The 22,557-nt window shown below is 40.5% G+C and overlaps 1 protein-coding gene across 1 annotated transcript in view; it reads right to left on the reverse strand.

The window, feature by feature from the left end:
• Nucleotides 1-3,097: 3,097 nt before the first annotated feature.
• LOC124267620 (mediator of RNA polymerase II transcription subunit 1-like) overlaps nt 3,098-22,557 on the reverse strand; it is a 90,427-nt gene continuing 70,967 nt past the window's right edge. Inside the window, 11 exon segments of the mRNA XM_046702581.1 lie at nt 3,098-7,760; nt 7,762-8,095; nt 8,097-10,226; nt 12,806-13,007; nt 14,315-14,507; nt 15,322-15,422; nt 16,617-16,741; nt 16,972-17,083; nt 18,910-18,996; nt 20,696-20,763; nt 22,330-22,404. Coding sequence (XP_046558537.1) covers nt 5,364-7,760; nt 7,762-8,095; nt 8,097-10,226; nt 12,806-13,007; nt 14,315-14,507; nt 15,322-15,422; nt 16,617-16,741; nt 16,972-17,083; nt 18,910-18,996; nt 20,696-20,763; nt 22,330-22,404 — 5,824 coding nt within the window. The 3' untranslated portion in view covers nt 3,098-5,363.

Consider the following 22,557-nt stretch of genomic DNA (forward strand, 5'->3'; position numbering starts at 1 on the left):
TAACATCAATAAATTATGTCATTTAATGTCTTTTCAGTGATTAAGCAGTATAAAAAACATGAAGATGTCATTATATTTCTTGCATAGCAATAGCGAGCACAAATAGTCAACTGAAAATACGTCTAGTTGGGCTTCCGATCACCATGGAATTATCAAACTTTCCAGTTAACATTGGCAGCCATGATCGTGAGTTCAAATAATAATCTCATGATGATCTCGAATCACTGACACAAGACCCTATCAGATTTCATGTAAAGTTTATCAAAGCAACAGCTAGCTACAAAACTGTATTGCACCATCAGGGTATTCCAAAATTCAAGAGGCTTGCAGTTAGAGGTATGATGATCAAACATGTATGTGATGCATTTTCAGTTACACCAGACCATAATAAAAATGTTGGCTTTTAACGTTTACCTCATGTACATAATATATATCTGTGGTATGGCCTTATCGCTAATCAATAGGAATAAAATATTTTTTTTTATTTTGTCAACAAGTTCTGGTGGTAAAGCAGCCTTGTGAAATTGACGAAATGAAGATATCGTATGGATACATCGTGGCCGACACATGTCGGTATAACATTGTGAAGAAAGCACTGCAGGTTGTGCTCATAACCTTGCTTGTCAATCTAAACAGTTACTATGGTGCAAATCTTAATGTCCTTGATTAAAGCTTAACATCACTTCTAACCAATTTAACTTAACGATTTACAGAGTTTCTAAGAAGTGAATAACAAAGAGGAGGCAAAGGAAAAATATTAACGAAAACTGTAATCTTTGATACGAGGTTAAAATCCTAAATAAAATCATCAAAAGTTCTACATTGTATGCAAGTACCAGGCAACACCATGCATGCATATTACATGACATAATGTTGTACCAGGTAACACATGCATGCATGCATATTACCAGGCAACACCATGCATGCATATTACATGATACAATGTTGTACCAGGCAACACCATGCATGCATATTACATGACACAATGTTGTACCAGGCAACACCATGCATGCATATTACATGACACAATGTTGTACCAGGTAACACCATGCATGCATATTACATAATACAATGTTGTACCAGGCAACACCATGCATGCATATTACATAATACAATGTTGTACTAGGCAACACCATGCATGCATATTACATGACACAATGTTGTACCAGGCAACACCATGCATGCATATTACATAATACAATGTTGTACCAGGCAAAACCATGCATGCATATTACATGACACAATGTTGTACCAGGTAACACCATGCATGCATATTACATAATACAATGTTGTACTAGGCAACACCATGCATGCATATTACATGACACAATGTTGTACCAGGCAACACCATGCATCCACGTGTACAATGTAAAAGTTGTACAATGTTGTAACATGTTTCATCAAACCTCTAACTGCAGCTCCAACATCAGCAACATTTACAGAGCGGACCTGGCAAGTAATATCTCAAAGGAATGGCTTGTGCTGATGTTTTGTTCAAAACACAATTACCAAGGCTATGGAACCAATGAAATTCAGAAAACATCGATATTTTCACAATAGTCTCGACTTGAAACAGACTAACATGACGCAGGCAAACAGCAATATCATCGTCAGATAAACAGAAGGAGTAATTATGAGTAACTTCTGTAATTCATCTTACATAACCAGTAATTTAGGTCACGACGGCCATAGACATTACCAGAACAACTTACAAAGTAAGCTAAGCAGTGTATAAGTTAAACTGACAAGCTGTATTATCACAGAAATATATAATATGCATTGTACTGTTGAATGTCTTCCGTGCTGCCACAATATACCCTACACTACCAGTTGACTCTGGGGACTGAGCAAACCATGTTTCAAAATAATCACTGATCAGTTTTTCCTCGTCTCATGTGTTTACGGACTAAGGAAATCTTGAATCAATTCACACAGAATAGTCTTGCCTGTGAAACACTTCAGACATACGGTCTGGACAAAACTCAATACATTGTACCAGAAGAGTGAATGAAATCTGTCTCATTTTACATCTTGATTTTAGCAATTAAATATTGTAACCTCCATATTTTAATAAAGACTTGTGAAGCCACAGTGCTATGATTTCATTGTTATACAGTACTCAAAGTAAACCTTTAAAACCACACTTTACAATTTTACAATCCATGCCAAATTGAAACAGACACTGTTACCAAGATCTTACTTTGAAAAGAATTAGACGAAGAAGCAGATTTCACACACCAGCAATAGTGTATCAGCATTCTGTAAATATACCAGTCAGTTCAGTGTATGTGACTTCTAGTAAACATCATTAACATTAACCTTGAACTACAAAACAGCTATACATTTGTTGAGGTATTGTCTTGAGCTTTGATCACATAATAATCTGACAGCATATCACCGAAGACAAAAGAGAAACGTTTCCTTCTCAGGATTCATCTCCTATCAGAATGTTCATAAACTCATATTACATAATATCTCTGGATTCAATAAACCTACTAAACCAACCATCTCAAATCCTCGCATCGTTTCAAAATATTGGTCTTAATTAGGACAAGAATAAAAGGTATTTTGATAATATATTACAATTATTACAATTCCAATCTCTTATGTCAGTCATGATGCCATCTTGAATCTTCTGAGGTGTTCTTTGATAAATTTCAGTTTTCATTTTAACCAAGTTCTGAAAATCATGAAATTAATAGTGTCCCTCGTTAGCATTAATAAAGTAGCATTTATTTCTGGACATGTTGACATTTGTCAGATCAGGTTTACTGCACATGGCACACACAATGACGTATTAACAAAGCTCAAAAATAAGCCATGTAACCCAGAGATGCCAACCCCAAAGTGTTGCAAATAGTAGTTTCAAGGATCAAAATTAGTAGTTTGATCATAAAATTAGTATTCAACCAAATACTTAAAATCATAACAGATTCTGAGAAAGATAATATGACACTAATATCAAGAGTGAAGCTTTAATTTCACATACCTCTAGCAGCTGATTTCCAAATTATCAGTACTACATTTCTTCTTGTCGTCTCTTTTTGGCGAAAGTGTATTTAATCGACGAAAATGTATGTTTTTGTCTATATGTCCGAATTTAAATAATATTCTTCAAATTTTCCGTAGAATTTCTAGTGCAATCGTATTGGTGTCGTTTGAGGCTAAAATTCGTAGCGACGATGATAAAATCGTAGAGGTTGGCATCTCTGTGTAACCGCATGCTACATTCAAGTTCTGCATCAAGAGTGGTTTAATTCTGCTGATTAGTTTCTAAAGTTCAAAGACAGGGACAGTCACATTATTCATGATAACTCCATGACACACTTAATGCCAGAGTAGACACTCATTAATTTAGTGACACATCAATTTCATGATTTACACTAAATCCTGAACAAACTTCTGCATCATGATAACAAAGCGACAAGTGTCATCTTCACACAGACATCTGACAAAGAGGCCATTAACACAACTCCACAGCCTAGGTGAGCACAAATCATCACTATAAAAACCCTATACTCATGATTACATTAGTCAGTTGAGATTTTGGCTTTTCACAAAGAAGTTGATAGGGAAATAGTTTCCGGTTGCGTGTCCAAAGACGTAACATATTACAACAACAGAGTGACAAGCAACACACATTATCATGGAGATACAACCCTGAGAAAGTTGATGTGTCTAGGAAACAAGTACAATAACTTATACAAAGTCGTGACTTCAGAAAGCAACACAAAAGTAACAAATTATCAACAGTCAGCTTATGGGCACACGATGTAAGGACAGACCTCTCAGTCTGGGACACTGGTCTCTACTTTAGGAGAAAAGAATGTGTGTGTATGCGCGGATGATACTCAGAGATTCATCAGCCGTGAATGTGATCCAAAATGTGACATCTTTTCAAATCCGAGCCCCTAAATATGTGTCATATTTTAATGAAACAAACAGCTAGCCCTGATCATATATATTAATTTTTGCCCTCTCAACAAGCCCTGTTTTGCTCGAGTGCCACATTTTGTAACAAATATTCCACAGCTGGAGAAAAAATAAAATAATTCATACAAATATCTTTTTACTGACCTCAAATAAGATAAAAACATACATTTTAAAATGGAAAATAAATTTTTTTATTAACCTTCTTTCTCAGTCATTAGAACAATACTGTAAGTATAGACTTATGCAAATGAAGGTTTAAATCAGTCCATTTATTCCCTATCAGGGTTAAAAAGACACCAGGAGCCTATTCAACAAAGCAGCCTTAGCACCATGACTACTGCAAGCCCGTGTTAAAGTACATGGCAGTTATGAACATCTGAATGGTAAGATCGCTTTGAGGAATGGAACCAACATTTCATGAACCCTACAAAATAATACCTTCAAACACAATTTTGGCTGGCAACATTTGCACACAAATTTCCAATTCTTTCATGATTCAATCTCTGAGAATCTGTCAATTTTGTTTCCAAAGCAACACCGTCTCTTCTCCATAACAAAAGACCAGTGTCGCACCGGAAGAAATCCTAACATCAGCAAACATTCAGGACCCAGAGTGATCTGCTCTGAGAGCTGCGACAGATTAAAGTCTATGTTCATGTGTCGAGGTCACACCAGTTGAAGCACTATGATCACTTTGTAGCCCATAATGCATTCATACATTACGAGGAACAAGGAAGAGATTTTGGCAAAGGTATCAGCTTATCTGGCAGCTGTGTCATTTCCATGAAGGACACCAGTTTGGCTTTGCATGTCAGTTTAATTACACCTACTCAAAGAAAACCACACCTCATACAAGTGAAAAATGAATATCAATTACTTACAGACCTTGGTGCTGTTGTACAAAGCAACCGTAGTGCTACGACAGTCGGAAGTCTATGTTAAGATATGGGAGTTACGATCACCTTAGCCCAAAGATCGTTTCATACAACGGCACCCTGGGACACAGAGCTTGTGGTACATTTTGGACGACAAAAATTCCCTTTCCCTACTTAATAACTATCGAAAATGTAATACAAATCGATAATTCAGAATCCTTTCACTGTACGGAATTACTTCGTAAGGAAGGGTGAAACCTTAATATTCCAAACAAAACTTTTTATCTTTGGCTTCATGAAAATAAACCCTCCCCAGAACTACCCATAATAAGGTTTGTTGAACAGCGTAAGAATTACAAAAAAGATTCCAAGTCTTACCATTTGAAAGTTTCTGTTTAGGAATGTTGAGGCTAGTTTGACAATGATTCTTAATTGAAAGGAAATCCATAAATGAATGAAATTAACTCAGTAGGGCCATATCCCATAACTGTTCTGACCCTAGTGGTCAAAATGGACAATTTGTGGTTTTCCTATTTCCCAACTAAAACACAATCATCAGCTATTCAGCCCCATTAAAGCTTCATCCATGAGTTCATCGTCTATTTCACAAGGGGAGTGACGGGTATCGCCACTCCCTGGGGTCTCGGAATTACTCGTGACCTTGACCCCCGCAGGGCTTTGGCTTGGGCGTGGTGACTGATGCACTTTGGATTTAGGAGAACTTGACACAGTAGAGGATTTCACAGGAGTCTGTTTACCATCAGTGGGTGGTAGAGGAGCTGGTGCATCTTTTACTGGACTTTCAAGAACTGACATAGGAGATGCCCCGTTGCTATTGATCTTAGGCGTCCCCGGACAATCTATAACAAGCCCATTTTCGGGACTACTTGCATCACTATGAGGGCTGGACACGTTCTTGTTTACTCGTTGCTTTTTTCGTGGCAAACACTCTAGCTCGTCCATATCGCGAGTCTCAGGAGTGGAAGCTTTGGGTGTCGGCACTTTGAATGCTTCTCGCTCCTCCTTGTTAGGAGTCTTTTCTCTGGAACTTTCTCCATTGAATTTAGTATTGTTGAACACAAGAGGCGAAGTGCAATGTTTTTGCGAAGGACTTCGCTTCTCCACACCTACATTTTGCACATTCTGAATCGTCAAAGGAGAGACACTGCCCCCTTTAATGCTGCCTTTATCTGAGAGTTCAGACTTTTTATTATTTGACACATTTCCCACAGGCTTATTCCCTGTCACTGGAGACCCACTTCTCCCACTCTCCACAGACTGTCTTCTGTTTCTATTATCATCCTTTGAAAAGGCATTGACTTTATCCTTTCCATCAAGAACAGAGTTTGTTGAAGCACTTTGCCTGCCAGGACTATCTTTAATCCCAGGGCTTGACTTGCCTCCAGGACTAGCCCGACCCACTGGGCTGTCTCTATTTTTCAGGGCCTCCTTATTCACGGGACTGGCCCTTCCAACAGATCTAGAGGAACCCAAACTGTTCGTCCTAGGTGAAGAAGACACTGAATTGTTTTCGGATGTAACCACCTTGTTTAGCGGAGATGAATTTTGCCCCAGTTTTATCATTTCATTACGACTCACTTTATTATTCACAGAAGATAACACTTTGGGCGAATCCTTATTTGACGATCCCACTGACATATTCCTTTTGTTTTGAGAATCTATCCGGTTCCGGTTATCACCAGAATCGCCTTTATCTCGCTCTGTCTTTGCACTATTTAACACATGATCTTGAGCCTTATTGTCAGAGCGGGCTGCTCTTTGCTCAGCCAAAGCTCTGTTCTCTTGTTCGGCCTTCTCTCGAGCTTGTTTGGCCAAAACTTCCCCAGGTGTCATTGTACTGACATGCACAGAAGTAGTGCTCGATTTAGTCAGCTTATCAATCACAGCAGACAAGGACCCCTTCCTTGATCTGGCTGCAGGCAGTTTGCCTTTATTTGCACCAGCATCACCAGATCCCGAGCTGGAACCATTCCCACCAGCACCTTCTGAAGCACTTGAGGACTCAACAGGTTTGCTATTTACAGTGGCATTACTTTTTGAACTGGTATTCCCTGAAGCACTGCCACTGGAAACTTTAGTAGCACTAGCACTGGAATTACTTGCCAAGGCTTTAGAACTGTGTGATGCACTGGTGGTACTTGTTCCCCCAGGGTTGGGAGCAGCTCCTGATGTATTGGTGGAGAGATCCTTGGAGCTAGAAGCTCCAGAGCCTTGACTGGGGTTGCTGTTGTGACTAGTTCCACTGCTAGAAGAGGAGGAGGAAGAGGATAATTTGGGGATTGGGGGAAGACTAGCCACACTGCTTGCCGTAGGCGCATCTGGGAGGAAACTAGCTATGGACAGGGCAGCTGGGAGGGAAGGACCTGAGGTAGATGAATTTTTGCTGGAGCTAGAACTTGAAGCATTGGAGGATTTTGGCATACTGGAGGTTTTTGAAGTGTTCTTATCCTTTGATGAACTACTGCTACTACTAGACTTTGTTAAGCTGGAGCTCTGAGATTTTGTTGAACTAGACTGAGGACGAGAGGAGCTTGATGTTTGCGTTTTTGATGATTTGTTTGAGCTGCTACTGACTGACCTATTAGAGCTTGAAGATTTGGATGAGCTGGTGCTGGTTTTAGGAGATCCTGAGGATGAGGAGGTGGAGGAAGAAGAGGATTTGAGTAACGTCTGAGATGAAGACAGCTTTGGATTTTGACTTGATGGCCTTGCTGGACTGGATGAATGACTTTTAGATGAACTTGAAGGATTTTTAGCAGTGACAGGTGTAGTGGGAGTTTTAGCACTACTGGTGGGTGTTGACGATTTAGTTGAAGCAGAGGTGACAGATTTTGGTGAATTTGAAGCTGAAGGTGACTTAGAAAGGTTTGACACAGGGTTTTTTTGACAAACTGAGTGATGTGGGAGGTTTTGGTAGACTGGAAGAGGATTTGGAGGATGTAAGGGATTTAGACGAACTTGATTTGCCCGAGGACTGGGAAGCAAGCTTGGAGGGGGAGGATGTTGGTGTCCTCACTGGAGAGGGTGACAGAGATACTTTAGAAACTATGGGCGTCTGAGGTCGTGATGAATTAGACACAGACGTTTTAGTGGATGTAAGACTCTTTGCTGTGCTTAAAGCAGAGGGACTCTTTTTGTCAGTTTGGACAGTTACTGAAGATCCTGAGTTAGGAATATTGAGTGGTTTGAGTCGGATTGTAGTTTTAGTTGCCAGTTTAGGGTCTGACTTGCTAACACTATTACCCTGAGATTGATTTGGACTTGCTGATCTCTGAGATAAAGATGATGAGCGATGAAGACTTTTTTTGAGAGGATGACTGTGATTTATGGCTTGAAATTATGTCAGGATCTTTCAAGTCATGTTTGGAGACAATCAGCTTGTCTACCACTGGAGTGGATGAGTGTTTGGAGGACTTCTTGGAGGTGTCCTCCTCGATCTTGAAAGAAGGCTCTTTGGACACTCTAATTTTCAGCTTGGTGACTGACTTTTGATCACTCTCCACAGTTGCAGCATGATATACAGTTTTATTCACAGCCACACTAGAATACTGGTTACTCTCACCCAACTTCCGCTTCTTTCTCTCCTTCTTTGATTCATCCTTCCCTCTCTTCCGCTTCACAGATTCACCACTTGAGCCATATTTGCTCTCTTTCCTTTTATACTTTTCACTCTTTCTACGAGACGAGGTATCGTAAGAGTTTTTTGATTTGTTAGTAATCTGCAGCCTGGTAGGTGACGCTGCATACACTGCTAACCTCTCCGAGCCACTGAGGCTTGGCAAAGGTTCATCCTCATCCTCATCACTCTTAAAGTCAAATGTACCCACATTGCTCTGTTTACCAAGGCTTTTACTGGACAGAGATTCCATGCTGACTTGAGGTGCACTACGACTATCACTATGCCTCAGAGCTGGCAGCTTCAGCTTCAACCCCTTCCCTTCCTCAGATTTCACAATACTTGTACCCACTGGTTCCACATTTTCATTTTTTAACTTTTCAAACTTTTCAAACAGACCTGTAATCTCCCTCCTATCCGAGGTACTGGATTCAGTCTTAATTGGAGGTGTTTTAACAGAGTACTTAGTCTCAGGAAGATCAAATGCTGTCCTATCAAACATTGCACTGTGTAGAGGATCAGACCTTTCACGGTCAGGGCTAAAAACCTCCTTGTGAAAACTTGCGGAGATGGGAGATTTGGAGTCCTGCCTGGGACTGCTGGACTTAAAGCCTAAAAAAGCAGCATTTCTTCCACTGTTTTTATCAGACGCTATACTGGAAGAGGAACTACTGAGAGAAGAAGCTGGGTCTAGAGCCTCGTTTCCCTCTCCCGACCCAGCGAGGAGATCCTCAAGAGAGGTAGAGGCATTCTCGTTTTTTGAACCCGGTGATGAATTTTTGGATAAAAGACTCCTCCCAGGATCCCCATCAGACAACAATGCTGTCAGTTCACTATCTGTTGCTTGCTTTTGATCCTTTGGAATCAAACTGTCCATACTATCTGCAAGTTTCTTCAGATTTGATTCCCCAAACGAATCTTCTGTCAAGTCAATAATGGACTGCAGGCCTGCAGAAGGGGGCAGGCCAGAACTGCTTTGTAAACTAGAATCAAATGGACTACAGCTCGAGTCCAAGTCTATAGTGGTTATCTTATCATTCCCCTCGCCATCACTCAGTCTATGTTTTGGACTCCGACCTAGCTGGTCAGAAGTAGAACGTCTTTTGCGCACACGTTTATGAAGGGCTGTTGGTTTTGTTGCATTTGCCATGGGTAAAGAACCTGCCACTGCTGCAGCAGCTGCTGCAGCTGCAGCTGCAGACGAAGCTGCACCTGTAGTCTGATCTTCTAAAAGTTTGGACAACATGGGGCTGTCGTTCACTTCTTGACTAGAGCCATCGTGTTCCTGGTCCAGAAGTCCAGCCAACAGAGGATTATTGCCAATTTTGTCCAAAGGGGGTGAGAGGAGGTCGGCAATGGAACTGCGCACATCTTGCATCTGTCCCCGCATGTCTTGCATCGGACCCCTCATGTCAGTCATTTGAGCAGGTGGAGGCAGCTGGTTGACTTGTAGTTGATGCTGTTGCTGCTGCTGCTGCAGTTGATGATGATGGTGATGGGACATCTGGTGAGCCATGGGGTGGGGCATATGATGATGAGAGACTTGGTGTTGCATTTGCTGCATAGGGGCCATCTGCTGGGGCACCTGGGACAGGGCAGGGTTCACGAACACTGGTTGTCTCCCCCTTGTGTGGACACTGGGTGTCTGTGTAGGTTGGGGGCGGTTGTTGCGCTGCCACAGGGCCATCTTCATCGCTGCCAGCCTTTCTTCAAGCAACTTCTGCAGCTGCTCTCTACCCTTCTTAATGATTGACCTCAGAGTGATTGGGATTGACAGGCATCTGGAAAAAAGAGGACAAATCGTTAATTAGGAAGCCACTGTCTTGTATTAGCTTATACATATATTTCTTCTTTAATTCTACAGTTAGCAATATTCCAACTATATTACAGCGACTTGCATATAATCATGTAGGGCCAGACAATATTATTGATTCGCAATCAACTAAGCTTGACCATCAAAAGCTAACCACCTCATAACAAGGTGAGGTGAGGTGAAATTGGGTTTAACGTCGTGCTTGAGAATATTTCGCTCATATGACGACGTGCATGCGTGTGTATGTGTATGTGCGGCTGCTTGTACTAGCCCAGACTTAAGCTGGTTTTATAGTGCTAGCCCACTGAGATACCATGCCACAGTGAAGCATGAATACCCCACTCAGACACATTATACTGACTCCGAGCCAACCAGTCCTTGTTGTATCCATTAATACCGAGCGCAAGGCAGGGACCAACAAGTACCATATTTTAACGTCTTTTGGTATGACGCGGTCGGGGATCGAACCCGCGACCTTCCACTCTCCGGGCGGACGCTCTAACCACTACACCACGGAGGCGGTTACCTCATAACAAGGCCTATTCAACACTTTAGTTGTTTAATGCCACATCTGTATGTTCCAGCTCATAAATAATGAAGTCTGACCAAACAATCCAGTGATTGACATTAAGAGCACTAGGGTAAAATAACACTGCATCAACCAAGTCACCAAGCCTGATCCATGGATTATAAATCAGACATATATTGGATAATGACTGAGTTATTGATCAAACTTAATGTTTCATGAGGATTTGCTTCATATTTCACATATTTGATCTGGTATGTAGTTTAAAACATTATGGTTCTGCCAGATTGTCATGACTGGAATGATTGGCATCAACAGCAAAGATCTAGGTTAGAATTGGTCTTCAGCAACCCATGCTTGTCGCAAGAGGCTACTAACGGGATCGGGTGGTCAGGCTCGCTCATTGTATCCCTATAGCATAGAACAATGCTCAGGATGAGGATCACTGGATTGTCTGGACCAGACTCGATTATTTACAGACCGCCACCATATAGCTGGAATATTGCTGAGGGAAGCGTAAAAGTAAACTCACTCACTCACTCTATTTACAGACTGCTGCCATATAGCTGGAACATTGCTGAGAGCGGTGTTAAACAACAACCAACTAAATGGGCAGATTGTTTTTGTGTATTACTTTTCATTTTCAATAACACATCAGTGCAAAATATAATAGTTCAAAACTGAGAACATGCAGCGTTTCATATGCACTTTCAAACACAGTATGTTCAAATAATGAAACACAGTAAGTATTTACTGTGAAACTCTGGTATCTTAAACTGGTCAGTAATGTGATGTAACTTTTGAGATATTCAAGTCAGATCAAGTAACAGGCTGTGTATATAGATCTATACCACATGTTCATTTGAACATGTATTTTGTAAGAAAAAAAATCAATATAATATGTGGACATATGTACATTTGGTTACATGTGGGATTGCAACTCCAAACAGCTGCCTGTGGTCCTCGTATTTACAAAAACATGTTATATATTTTTACGAAATCAGTCTGGGACAGATGTTGCTTTGCCACTAATGCCCACTGTTTCGATGGATGAAATTGATTTAGCAATGTTACAAGTGATCTTGGTTTTGTGGCCTAATACTGTATTCCTCTGTCTTTATTACAGAGAATTGCTCAGCGAAAATGAAATTCTTATTTGAAATTCTCAAAGGTGACATGGCAAATACCACCTCAAAAAGAAGAACAAGATTTGAATTAAGTCAAAATTGAGACCAAGTCAAAGGTTTGAGATAGCAATGTGTATTTGTACTTTGAATTTGAGTGAGTGAGTGAGCGAGTTTAATTTTACACCACATTCAGCAATATTCCAGCTATATGGCGGCGGTCTGTAAATAATCGAGTCTGGGCCAGACAATCCAGTGATCAACAGCATGAGCATCGATCTGTGATATTGGGAACTGATGACATGTTTCAACCAAGTCAGCGAGCCTGACCACCCCATTCCGTTAGTCGCCTCTTACGACAAGCATGGATTACTGAAGGCTCATTCTAACCCGGACCTTCATGGGTACTTTGAATTTGAGATGAATTATCAAATTTATATGTATTCATATAGTGAGGTGGTCGGGACAGGAGAATATTTTTTCAGGATATCATTACATTCGAGATAATGGAGTCATCAAGTCATCAAGATCACGATGTACAAGGTCACACACAACATGATCATATACAGCTTTATGACAACTGTGAAGATCAGGGTTAGAATTGGTCTTCAGAAACTCATGCTTGTCGTAAAAGGTGACTAACAGGATCGGGTGGTCAGACTCGCTGACTTGGTTGACACATGTCATCGTATCTCAATTACGTAGATCAATGCTCATGCTGTTGATCACTGGATTGTCTGCTCCAGACTCGATTATTTACAGACCACCGCCATATAGCTGGAATACCACTAAGTGTGGCGTTAAACAACAACCAACCAACCAACAGCTTTAGGAACTATCTTACAAAATTGAAATTCGTAATTAGACAGAACACTATACAACAGTTATCTCCCTTACCTCTGGAATACCCTGGAAGCAAAGTCATCAGTACAGAGGACCTGGTCTGTGTGACCTGATGACAGGCGACATTTGAGGCTTGTGATGTCTCCCAGGTCCAGCTCCACATTCAGCATTGAGTCATACACAGGGTGCTCCATGGTTATACAGATCTGTTGGAGTGAGATCGTTGTCAGCTCGATCACAACAGCATTTGCCATATCTGAAACATCAAGTAGCCCAGCTAAAGTGGATTGTAGTGGATAGGGAGATCGTTGTCAGCTCGATCACAACAGCATTGGCCATATCTGAAAACATCAAGTAGCCCAGCTAAAGTGGATTGTAGTGGATAGGGAGATCATTGTCAGCTCAATCACTACAGCATTTGCCATATCTGAAAACATCAAGTAGCCCAGCTAAAGTGGATTGTAGTGGATAGGGAGATCGTTGTGACCCCAATCAAAACAGCATTTGCCATATCTGAAACGTTAAGTAGCCCTGCTAAAGTGGATTGTGGTGGATAGGGAGATCGTTGTGACCTCAATCACAACAGCATTGGCTCGGTTATACAAGGACCCCTTGATTTTCATTAAAATTTGAACTCTGCACCTGGTTGACTGTCGTCATCAACAGTGAATTGCTCTTGATGCAGTGAACAAATATTTGGTTCCAGACCAAATTATTTACATGCCACAACTGGAACTCCGAAAAACATGGATTTACATGTATACTTTATTTAGCTTATGGTGCATAATCCATCACCCTTCATACCTTGTACATGTAAAATATTCTCAAAGCTGGAGAGTAAACAAAACCCTCAAAACTATTTCCATCATGATAGAAAAATCTGCTAATAGCAGTCTGTTGTTTGATTCAAACTACATCAGAAGCATGTGCTTGCGAAGCACCCTCAAATCAGGGCAGTGGGGTAGCCTCAGGGATGGAAATAACCCATTGCCCAACGTCCGAGTCTAGTGTTTTTTCTGCCGGGCAAGCAAATTTGTATATCACACTGTAGCGGTGTCCAGTTGCCTTTCCAATGTTAATTATGTTGTTTATTTAAAAAATCAGCAAGAAAACGGTCGGTATAGTGGAACAATTATCAGGGCAAGTGATTTTACATGTGCCACTGTACCGGAGTACACTAGCAATTTTAAAGTTATTTACACCCCTGAGCCTGTCGATAAAAGCGTACGGTCATCATGCTGAAGATCCAGGTCTGATTCCCGACATGGCTACAACGTGTGATGCCCATGTTGTAAACATTGAAGAAGTTGTAAATCCATACCATAAGTTCTTATGCCCATTTCTGGTGTCCGCCGCCATGATATTGCAGGAATATTGCATAAAACCAAACTTACTCACTCTCAAATCATGATGGTACAAGGTGTTCACAAAAAAAATAAGCATATCCTGTCCCACCATTGGCATCAATTACAACGGCAAGTAGCATGTACTAACACAGAAACATAGTTTAACAAACTTCAGCATCCCAAGTTTCTGGTAAGTGAAACTCTGTATTCAACTCACCTTGCTTGGAGTTGGGTCTGATGCAGCTGCTGACGACGGTGTTGAAGACAAGCTGCTGACGTAGATGACTGAGGATGTGAGCGACGTTCATGGGATGTGTGAACGGGATGCGGGACACCATGACACCAGGCTGGTCCAGAGAGCTGCCGTTCACGTTGTTCATGAAGTAAACATGCTGCTGGTCTGGCAAGGACTGAAGACACACACCATCAATATGTGCAATAGAATTATCAAGACGTGTAATTTTCTGGTCTCAAAAACCACACACTCATACTGAGCTATTTTATTTCGACAACCCAAACAAATCTATCACAATTCTGATAACTATAAATGTATTGCTTTATGCTTAGTTCCAGCAACATGCCATGTTGATATTGATGCTCCAAAAACAGGTTGAATTCCTAATAAACTAACCTGTCCCCACAACCATAAGACAGATGTTCTTCAGTAACCTACTGTGGTCCTAAACAGCCTGAATGTTTCAACTTGTTTGAGTGGCATTTTAGAAGTTGGGAAGTACAATATAGAACAAACTTTATGGATAACAACTTTTTATTCGTGAGTGCGACGTTTCGATACAGATTCTTGTACCGTTGTCAAGCATAATGGAATATGAAGAAGGGGGAAGTTTATATATACTGGATGTAACAATGTAACAAAGAAAACAACATAATTAACATAATTGGCTAGGCAGAAAGCTGATGAAGCCAGAGAGTAGACAAAGGACAGGCGTGGAAGCCAATGATGTACAAATAATAATGAGATCTTTATACAGCAGAGTTTATACAGTAGATTGGGCTTGGTGGATGAGTGCATCATAAGCGGATGGAATGATGCTTGAAAACGGTACAAGAATCTGTATCGAAACGTCGAGCTAACCTGCACACACGAATAAAAAGAAGTTGTTATCCATAAAGTTTGTTCTATACTGAATGTTTCAGTTGGTTTGGTGTTGTACATTCAAGGGAGTCCATAATTATATCATGACAACAAGCCACACGACTTACCACAAAGAGCTCTTTCTCATTGAGAGTTTTTCCATTTGAATATTTTTCCATTATGAGTGACAAAAGGGGTTTGGGATCGGCACTTTTCTCTATGTCCATATCTGGAAGAAGCAAACAACAAATATAATAATTTTTCATATAATTCAAATAACATTGCAATACCACACGTAAAAACTTTGATAACACATTTATCAGTCTGGTCAGCTCTGTTCCTCTGGGAATAATTATAACATTTATAAAGCACTTGTATCCACCCAAAGCGCGCTAAGAAAGTATGACCCTGGTTAACCCAAGCTGCCTCCGAAGTGCTAGAAGGTTAACAGTCATATGACTTATCTTGCCAGGTACCCATTCACAATGGCAAGTTTTAACAAACTCAGGTGAGACCACATGTGTCACATGTGCTTCCTTGTGGGGCAGGACTCAAGTCTTAGAAATCCTCAGGAGTCAGGCTGCCAAACACGGTCGCCCATCCAAGGACTCCGCACTCAACGTTGCTTAACTTCAACTGATTCATGACCTGAGCTGGACCACACACATGGCACTTTATTCACCAGACCATGGAGGTGATGCAATGGTCAGATCAGCACTACCTTGTTTATGATAGATCAGGCTTGTCTGTTCTTATATTAGGCTTGTCTGTTTATCTGTATGATAAGATGCTAATAAATAAGGTTTGTCTGGTTGTTCATGTCTATGTTGCCAGGAACTCAGGAGCATGTAAGGAATCAAGTCTAGTCCAGACCAACCCACTGATATATAATGAGGTGAGGTGAGGTGAAATTGGGTTTTGCGTCGTGCTTGAGAATATTTCGCTCATATGACGACGTGCATGCGTGTGTATGTGCGGCTGCTTGTACTAGCCCAGACTGAAGCTGGTTTTATAGTGCTAGCCCACTGAGATACCATGCCGCAGTGAAGCATGAATACCCCACTCAGACACATTATACTGACTCCCGAGCCGACCAGTCCTTGTTGTTCCCATTAATTCCGAACGCCAGGCAGGGACCAACAAGTACCATATTTTAACGTCTTTTGGTATGACGCGGTCGGGGATCGAACCCGCGACCTTCCGCTCTCCAGGCGGACGCTCTAACCACTACACCACGGAGGCGGTCGTAATATAAAGAACATTCAGCAACATTGAAGTAAAATGGCACATGATCAACCAAGTGAAATAGCCTACACACAGAAACCACTTGATTTGGCTCAAATAACAAGCTCAGGCTACAGGGGCTAGTTCTACCCAGAAACTTGGAGATGTACTAAAAACGTTACGTGTGAAATCTACTGACTTGTATGTGACTGTATCTTCTGTATCATGGACAGGGCCAGAGGGATTGGCTCGGGCAGCTCCAGCACAAAGCAGGCCGGGAACGTGAAACTGTTGACATGGGTCAGGCCTTGAAATGACGGGATGCTGAAACAACAATGGTACGTAAGGAACTCTTTTCTGCTTTATAAATAAAGCGTTAACTCTATTATAAGTAGTTTATTGTTACAAAAAAACTTCTTGCAATATACTGCAATACATATCGCAATACATGCTTTCACATCGCAATATATCGCAATATGAAAATTCTCGGCAATACCCACCCCTAATCAAAACTAACAGAATGTCAACAGAATCAAACATCCACGTGAGCTCACCCTTTCCCATCTCTGTTGACGACAGTCATGAGGGGCATAGTCTGCAGCTTGTTAGGTGTGGCCGCCTCCAGACACACGGTCACACTCTGACCCAAGCCGTGCTCAGTGATGGCTGAAACAGACACAGCTCCATATTAAAGACGCTCATCCATGCATTATACTCTACTGTAGAGTTTGGTGTGGGGCATGCATTCAAACAAAAAATGCATGTCTGGAAAGGAAAACAGCACAATCAGGTAATGTCAGAGTCTTGTTATTCCAGTGTCATTTTCAAACTTTTTCTGCATATTTGTACACAACATTAATGGGGAAATGGTGATTTTTTTTTAATGAGTGAGTGAGTGAGTTGGGTTTTATGCCGCTTTTATTAATATTCCAGCAGAATCATGGCAGGGAACACTAGAAACGGGCTTCACACATTGTACCCATGTAGGGAATCGAACCCGGCCTTCGTCGTAATGAGCGAATGCTTTAACCACTAAGATACCCCACTGCCCCAATTTTCTTAGTATATTTTAAGCAAATATGAAGCTCATTATTAGCTCTGCAAACATAACATCCCACTGCCAAAAATTATCAATGATGGGTTTGAGGACTTTAAAATCAGTGTGAGTAAACCCAGATGAAGGACAGTGCACCCAATACACTCAGTGAACTTTGAACTGGACATGACAAGATTTGGTTTCACGGGCACATAGAACGTCACAAGTGATTGACAGGTTATGAGTTTGTCAGTTGAGTGCTGGAGTTGACAGCAACAAGTGCTGATGTTTCTCACATATATGGAAATAAGAATGGAAATGTGTCAAAACAAAATGATAAAAGAGAAATAAAAGTTCTCTAAAAAAATAGTGAACTCAACCCACAGTTGGTGTGTGAAACTGTAAAACTCGGGCACTAGTGTAGTTCCAGAATATAATTTAAGCTTTGACTGACTGACTGAGTTTGGTTTTACACCGCTTTTAGCAATATTCCAGCAACATCACGGTGGGAGACACCAGAAATGGGCTTCACACATTGTACCCATGTGGCGATTCGAACCCGAGTCTTCAGCGTGACGAGCCAAGGCTTTAACCACTAGGCTACCCCACTGCCCCTTAAGCTTTGAACTTGATTCAAGTTGCTATGTTAAATTCTGTTGTTTTCTACAGTTGCCTTTCTGCGGCAAGGGAGATAACGGACTCTAAATGTTCAGTTTCAACCTTTGCTGAACTGGGATGGAATTTCACAGCTCAGTCTTATTACCTCAAGTGACAATTATGAGTTATGTCCCTTTATGTCCATCCTACTGATAAAGTAGAATCCAAGTAGAATTTCACATGAACATCCTAGCATGTCATACAAATAAGGAACTGATGCAAATAACATAAACTATTTTAGTCTCCCTAAAATGACTGACTGACTGAGATTAGTTTTACGCCGCTTTTAGCAATATTCCAGCAATATCACGGCGGGGGACACCAGAAATGGGCTTAACACATGTGCCCATGTGGGGAATCGAACCCGGGTCTTCAGCGTGACGAGCCAACGCTTTAACCACTAGGCTACCCCACCGCCCCCCTAAAATGAAATGCAAAGTGTAAACTTGATATGTTCAGGGCCATTTCATAAAACTTGTAAGAGTCTGTTACATTTGACACCAAAGAAGCAGCTGGCTGTTGGAAGGGAGATAACTCTACTTTTACAGATCAATTTCAGATTGTTTTTCTTTGAGATTTCTAACAAAATCCAACAGTTCTTTTTTCAAGCCAAGAAACAATTGACATATTTCTCTTCTGTTTACTCATGATGGGAATTGATAAGAAAAGTACAGTTTTTAGGGCAGATAATCCATTTTTAAGACTTTTTAACAACAGACTGTTATTATCGGACCTCAATACAAGCACACTGAATACAATGCATGATCCTCAGAATGTTTCTAGATGTATACTGGCCTACCTTCCACTGTCATGGCGTGGGCAGACTTGCTCTTCTTGTCTAGTAGATCATAGGGCGATACAAAATAAATTAGCTTCATTGGCAAACCTGAAAAACAAAAGACATTCATTCTTAAAATAACATTTTGCCTAATACAAATACAAATATTTCATCTTTCTAATTATTATTTCAGAGTTTACTATTTCAAACCAAAATCGATGAAAGGTTGTTAGTCAGCATAAAGTAGAACACAAAAATTATTCTTTATCCTTTGGCTAAAAAGTCAAACAAGATGATCTGACCGAGAGCTATACAAGGTATTGTTTGGTTGTTGTTTAATGCCGCACTCAGCAATATTCCAGCTATATGGCAGCTGTCTGTAAATAATCAAGTCTGGACCAGACAATCCAGTGATCAACAGTATGAGAATCGATCTACGCAATTGGTATACGATGACATGTGTCAACCAAGTCAGCGAGCCTGACCACCCGATCCCATAATTCGCCTCTTAAGACAAGCATAAGTTGTGGCTTGGAGACCACTTCTAACCCGGATCTTGGGTCAGCTATACAGGGACTACTTCATGTCAACAGGGATAATATGCATGTACATGCATTGCAAGAATCGGTTCAAATTACACATCTGTGTCGTCATTACACAAAAGGTCTAACCCCTCTGACGTCAATACTCTAACATAGCAATGTGATACAGTTGCTCCAAAATCTCGATGTAAAAATTGAATTCAACCTTCAGAATATATTTTTACACAACCAATCTGGGCCATTAGCATAAGTCATACTGGAGGTACCACAAGTAAAATTAATATGTGTTCAAACTAGCACCCTTGACTGACTGACTGACTGACTGACTGACTGACTGACTGACTGAGTTTGGTTTTACGCCGCTTTCAGCAATATTCCGGCAACATCACGGTGGGGGACACCAGAAATGGGCTTCACAAATTGTACCCATGTGGGGATTCGAACCCGGGTCTTCAGCGTGACGAGCCAACGCTTTAACCACTAGGCTACCCTACCGCCCCAGCACCCTTGACAACATAATAGTATATTATAAGCTCTGCAATCATTTCAGCTAATGATAAAAACACTGACCCAGTTAAGCCTGAATTAGTGAGTGGATGCCATTAACAAGAATCAACGCTAAACCTACATCAAATCAGATTAGAAATACTCAAGTCTGGACCCTGTAAACATGTGACTAAAAGCATGGACAAATTATCAGAGAGACAGGCCAGCTGATTCAATGTAGTCATCTCCCATGACAAATATAAGAATAAAGGAGAGCTTCTACCTCGGAATTCATGGCTCCTGAGATTGGGTGAATGTAGGTTGTTTATTTCTGATCTCACAACAGTGTGCCAAATAGTTTCCAAATTTGGCGAGCCAGTCGGGCTAACTATGCCTAAACGTTACTAGCCCACAACATAATTCACTAGCCTGAAACTTGAATGTAGACACGGGTTTCCTCATTAAGCTGCTAATATGATGAACATTTTTATCAGACCATAATCTTTCATGATTTAAAAGTGTATTATAACTTAACTAGTCGGAGAAAGTGATATATTTACAAAATGACTCCATGAAAATTCACTAGCCTGTCAGGCCAGTGACTGTGGAGATTAAATGGCCCAACTGGAGTTATACTAGCCATAGGCTAGAGGGCCAGTGGCTTTTTCGAACACTGACTCACAAGCTTGTAAAATACCAACTGGAGGTAATATTAATTCTCTGTCACTCACAGCAAACAAAACTCTCTCTGTAGTGCATAAGTACCCAGTAATGCTTACCTCCCTTCCTTGGTAACAGGATTCCTAGAGGGGACTTGTGTATATAGTTTCCAACACCATTGATAGAGCTGGAAGTAAAATCATGTGACTATGAAAACAAAATCAAGAGATAAGAGACAAGGTTAATTTTTAAATCATCTTCAAGATTATTCACACACACACACACAGTGATAGGCATGCATCTGCTTGTACTAGTTCAGGCTAATGGCAAGTTTACAGCTAGTTCAACTTCACATTGCTTTACTATCCATGACTGACTGACTGACTGAGTTTGGTTTTACGCCGCTTTTAGCAATATTCCAGCAACATCACGGCGGGGGACACCAGAAATGGGCTTCACACATTGTGCCCATGTGGGGATTCGAACCCGGGTCTTCGGCGTGACGAGCCAACGCTTTAACCATTAGGCTACCCCACCGCCCTACTATCCATGAAAACAACAATGACAATCATTTAACATCTTTAGGAAGAACACATCTGCTCTCTATGCAGTTGCTCTATCCAGACAACAGATGCAGTTGGCAAAGAGTTTAAGGAAACGGATATATATATAAACTGCATGCTGCCATAAATCAACACAAAAATAATTGATTTTACACGGATAATACTTTAGGCCTGAAGCAAAGTATACCTATTGTACAATTATAACTAAACATTATACCTATTGTACAATTATAACTAAACATACCTATTGTACAATTATAACTAAACATTATACCTATTGTACAATTATAACTAAACATACCTATTGTACAATTATAACTAAACATTATACCTATTGTACAATTATAACTAAACATTATACCTATTGTACAATTATAACTAAACATTATACCTATTGTACAATTATAACTAAACATTATACCTATTGTACAATTATAACTAAACATTATACCTATTGTACAATTATAACTAAACATTATACCTATTGTACAATTATAACTAAACATTATACCTATTGTACAATTATAACTAAACATTCCTGGCATGTTGGTGTATCTTTTAGATGAGCAAGTTGCAAGTCATCTGGATGCTTTGGTTTGTTGTTTATGGCGGCACTCAGCTATATTACAGCTATATGGCGGCGGTCTTCTAATTAATCAAGTCTAGATCAGACAATCCGGTGATCAACATCATGAGCAACGATCTACGCAATTGGCAGACGATGACATGCGTCAACGAAGCCTGACCATCTGATCCCGTTAGTCGCCTCCTACGACAAGCATGGGTTACTGAGGATCAATTATAACCTGAATCTTCACGGGCATGTATCAAGTCATCAGACTTGAAGACAAGCACTGGAAAACTCAGTCTTAAACTTATTGTTGCCTATGTTATTCATTTCACAGGACACAGGACATAAAAATAACACCAGGGACAAACAATTTGACAAAAAGTAATTTAGAATTACAGAAAACAGCTCTGACATCAATACTAATGAAAACACCAGTTGTGATATTGAAATATTGATATTAAAAGTGGTTTAAAACTAAACTCACTCACTCATGAGCTGATAAAAGTAGGTTAAAGAACACCAACTGGGAAGCTGTGTGCTGCAATACCCCAACTAAATTTATATGAAAAATCACATGTTCTTTAACTTATGGTAAAAACAATATTTAGTCATACTTTACCTTTGTAACTGGGCAAGAAGGTTGAGATCTGATTCCAAAGATTGAAGAGAGAGAAAAGCTTTACTTTTCACTTTTCTGAAACAAAACATTCACACGAAATGAAATAGAAATGTTTCCAATGTCAATCATTGTGTACTACAAAGTTAACAAGTGCTTACATCTTCCCCATGCACTCCAGAAACACAATCTACAAACACAGACCGATCTCCACCCTCAGGGTCGATGACA

This window comes from Haliotis rubra, unplaced genomic scaffold (genome assembly GCF_003918875.1).
Source record: "Haliotis rubra isolate DU_JTF1 unplaced genomic scaffold, ASM391887v1 Scf1324, whole genome shotgun sequence".
NCBI classification, from domain to species: Eukaryota; Metazoa; Mollusca; class Gastropoda; order Lepetellida; family Haliotidae; genus Haliotis; species Haliotis rubra.